The 4,036-nt window shown below is 50.1% G+C and overlaps 1 protein-coding gene across 5 annotated transcripts in view; it reads right to left on the bottom strand.

Moving 5' to 3' along the window:
* ACP1 (acid phosphatase 1, soluble) overlaps positions 1 to 4,036 on the bottom strand; it is a 16,956-nt gene that overhangs the window by 12,557 nt on the left and 363 nt on the right. For 3 of the 5 annotated variants that reach the window (XR_435491.2, XR_001513300.1, XM_006760371.2), the window contains exons 2-3: positions 1,131 to 1,204; positions 930 to 1,043 (exon numbers count right to left, since the gene is read on the bottom strand). Coding sequence is in view for 3 of the 5 variants with exons in the window: in XM_006760371.2 (XP_006760434.1) it covers positions 930 to 1,043; positions 1,131 to 1,204 (188 nt within the window). In the remaining 2 variants the exon portion in view is untranslated. Of the gene's footprint in view, positions 1 to 768; positions 1,044 to 1,130; positions 1,205 to 4,036 lie in introns of all 5 variants that reach the window. The other 2 variants (XM_006760373.2, XM_006760372.2) reach the window with 2 other exon arrangements.

Raw genomic sequence — 4,036 nt, 5'->3', positions numbered from 1 at the left:
CTGTCCCTGCTGAATAAGATATAAGACATTCTGAACTGACCAAGGAACCAACCTCTCTAGGACCTTGCCCCTGTGGCTATGGAAGACTCCATGGGCCCCCCATCTCCATTCAAAGACTGCTGTGAAACCTCGCTCCCCCTGTGGTACATGAGCCTAGGACCCTGCAGTCCACTAAGGTGTCCACCAACCCAGGGGCAATTACATTAGTTAACTGTAAAATCCAACCCCTGGGTCACACGGGCATCACGTCAAGTGAGCAGCGGTCATCTGTCTCCCTGGAGGGCACAGACACAGCGCACCATCCTCACCACCACAGGTTCTACTGGGCAGCGCTTGGAACCTAAACCCAGACGACCCAGTGCTGGAGTGCAGGCCGCGTACCCACAACAATGTCAGCGCGGCCTGAGGCTTCTCAGGTGCCTCTCAGATGAAAATGCCCGTGTACAGACGGAAGGACCTTACCCCAGAAACAGCCCTGTGAGGCGAGCGAGTGTCACAGGGGCTCCTGGTCAGAAGGAGGGGACTGCAGCTCCCGCCCAGGGTTCTCCTCTTGACACATCAGTCACTAATTACATTTCATTAAGTCAATTCCAAGACCCCAAAAGTCTGTGGAACCAGAAGTGAAATGGAATGGGTGCACTGTCGCAATTAAATCGACCGTGAATAAACACACCCAACAAGAGGTAAGTCTGGGTAAGCCTCTCACAGCCTCCGAAGCTACGGGTCTCTGTGTGATAGACATTAAAAGTTAAACGAGATCTCTTCTACCTGTCTTGCTTTGTGGGCTGTGTCGATGCCATGATTTCTTAGGCAGCTCACAGCTCTTGGATCTGGTGCCCGGCCCACGTTCCAGGCAGAAACAGCACTGCTGTCAATGACCCACTGTAACACAAAACACACGCGTGCACCTTCAGGTTCAGGTACGGTACCTGCCGGGCAACGTGATTCATGGGAACACCATGCTTCTTCATGCAATTCTGCCCTCGATAATCAGGAGGGTTTCCTACTTCGTACGTGGAGGTCGCTGCACTGTCTATCCTCCACTGCAGGAGAAAAAAAAATATTTTTTCGCAATTTCCTGCCCTGAAGGCGTTCAGGTTGGCCTCTCTAAAACAGTGAACGGCACTTACCTTATCTGAGACGTTCTGATCAGTTACAAGTTTCCTGAAAACTGCCTCAGCAATGGGTGATCGACAGATGTTACCTTAAAAACAGAGGAGAGGGCAGAAGTGAGGGTCAGGTTTGAGGGAGGACAGGTGCTGACTGCCAGCACAGGGTGGCTGGTGGGCCTCGTCACACCTGCCCAGGGCACCCCTTCCCAGGAGAGCATCTGCTTGGAGGCCGTTGCCCTGCCCGTGGAGGCAGGACCTGTGAGCACCAGCTGGCCAAGCCCAAGTTCAAGGGTCTGACACCCACGGTTCAAGCACTCAAAGTACCAACGACAAAGACATCAGAAAGACAACCATAACCAAAATCAGTTTTCCAGGTTGCTATCAATGACCCCGAAGTGGGTCATGAAATCAACTTGGTGGGTAGTAACCAACTAATGTTAAAATGAAATACAACAGTTAAACAATAAAGCATTTTCAAGTATATTGCACTAACAAGGGTTACTACTATTTCATAAAAGACACGCCGATGTGCTTAGGCATGAGTAGTCAGCACACACTTTCACTTCATCCTGTGTGTGAAGTCCTTGCTGGAGCGGCTGGACCCGGGAGTCGGCCTGAGTCACAGGCACGGCTTCTAGGGCACCAGGCGGGGACCCCCAGGGCCACCCTCACTCAGACCAGCTTCCCACAAGTTTGTGAGTCCCACAGGTTACATAATCCTTTAGAAGGACTCACAGCACTCAGGAAATGCTATACTTACAACTGCACTTTTATTTTAATAAAAAGTTAACAGCAGAACCAGCCCAAGTTAAGGAGCACACAGCAGATCCTGGGAGGGCTCCCAGCAGAAAGCTTCCTGGCCTCAGGGACGCATCGACCGTCATCAGCTCAGCGTGAGCCCAGGATGCTCACCAGGCTAGATGCAGAGGGTGCGCTGGGTTCTCATTAGTAGGCATGACTGCCGGATTATCGGCCCGTGGCTGGATCCAGCCCCCAGGGCTGAGTTATCTCCTGGCAGCTCCCGGAGAACAAGACACTCCTCCCAGGAGCCAGGACAAAAGCCATCCCTTTTCTCAGTCCGGGCCTGAATTCCTCACCCACAGGGGAAAAGATAAAAGACATAAAATCTTCTCTGAAATTGTCTCTACCATGTGCCAAGCAAAGTATTTACAGAGATACAGAGTTAGCTACAATAAAACAGGAAAATCAACGCTGGTGATGGGAACACAGAAAAAAATTCTAAAAAGAATAAACAACCTAAGAAGAAAATTGGTTATCAGAAAACAAGGAAGGAAGAGTAGAGTGGATTTTTAAAGGCCGAAGAGGACCTTAATGGGCACCATCTTGAAAGGGGACTTGAGTCAGGGCGACTGGATGAATGAGCATATTTTCCACACTTTCCCCCAGATGGCTACTTTTACAGCAAGAAGATATCGGTATAAGTGTAGGTAAGAAAAAAAATTTACGCCCTAGCCGGTTTGGCTCAGTGGATAGAGCGTCAGCCTGCGGACTCAAAGGTTCCAGGTTCGATTCCGGTCAAGGGCATGTACTGTGGTTGTGGGCACATCCCCAGTGGGGGGTGTGCAGGAGGCAGCTGATTGATGTTTCTCTCTCATGGATGTTTCTCTCTATCCCTCTCCCTTTCTCTCTGTAAAAAATCAATAAAAAAATATTTTTAAAAAATTTACTACTGTAAAGATTAGAAGTTAAAATCCTACTACCTAAGAGATCAACAGATAAGAGATGCTTGTTTATACCTCGCTCGACATCACTAAACTGACATGTCATTTAAAGAGAGAGCCAGGAAAACACAGGACTCCAGGTTCCATCTTCAGAAAAGTTGTGAAACTTAAAATGTCTCCTTCAGATTTCTCTAGAAAAAAAATTTCAATCTATAAAGTCTCGTTTGTTTATTTCAAATTAGAAGCGTAACATGGACTTATTCAATACCTTCATTTCAAGGTAAGAGACTCAGAAAAAAATTAAATTCTCCAAGGGCAGACGTCCCACCCCAGGAGGCCCGCTGCAACACCCAGCACAGTGTGTGGCACACAGTCAGCTGTTGTCAGAAAAAGTCCTCCGACACCACGAATACGGTATCACCTGCAGCCTTGCTGGCTTGTTATCTTACAAAAACAGAAAAAACACTTAATAATCTTGCCAAAATAAGTTCAATTCAGTGAAAAGCATGTGACACTTTTTACTTTAGTCTGAAAAAGGTCCAAGTAAAGGCCCTGAAGGAAGGAGATCTGTACACTTTAGCAACAGCGCTCACTGTCCCGTGCACAGGTCCCAGGTGAGATGGTCCCGCCTGCGGCCCGCCCGCTGGTCTAATGTCAGCACAACAGCTGCGCACCGCTCCCCTCAGGCCTGGAGACGGGGACCAAAGCCCACCACCTCTGTGTGCAGCCCACGGAGCTAAACACAATTCACACATTTTTATATAGATTTCAAAAACCCTCAAAAGTAGAGGAACCCCTTGTGACATGGGAGAATGGTACGGAATTGAAACCTGTGTCTTTAAGTAAAGCCGCTGGGCCCAGCCATGCTCGACCCTTTATGTGCGAGGGCCCGCAGAGCACAAAACAGAGACAGCTCGAAGACTCCTGGCCCCAGGCCCTCGATGCACAGCGGGCAATGCCTCCTCCCTCCGCACCCGGAGGTGCTCGTTAGCATCCACCGGGGCGGCGAGAAACGTCACCTCCCACCTCCCACGCGCAGGTACAGAGGAGGGTGCGGAGGGCTGGAGAATTAGGTCTCCCCGGTTTGGCTTTTACAACAAAAACTCCAAACCTGTGCAGTGCATCTGCCTTCAGCTCAGATCCACTCACAGGCCTGGGCCGTGGACACCACCACCTAAGGCCGCGCTGTGCTGGGTCTGGGGCAGCAGGAGCCCCCCCTCCCCGCCCCCGCAGCGTCAGGAC

The sequence above is a fragment of the Myotis davidii genome, unplaced genomic scaffold (genome assembly GCF_000327345.1).
Source record: "Myotis davidii unplaced genomic scaffold, ASM32734v1 scaffold1395, whole genome shotgun sequence".
Classification (NCBI taxonomy): Eukaryota; Metazoa; Chordata; class Mammalia; order Chiroptera; family Vespertilionidae; genus Myotis; species Myotis davidii.
This window is presented reverse-complemented; position numbering and strand designations above follow the sequence as displayed.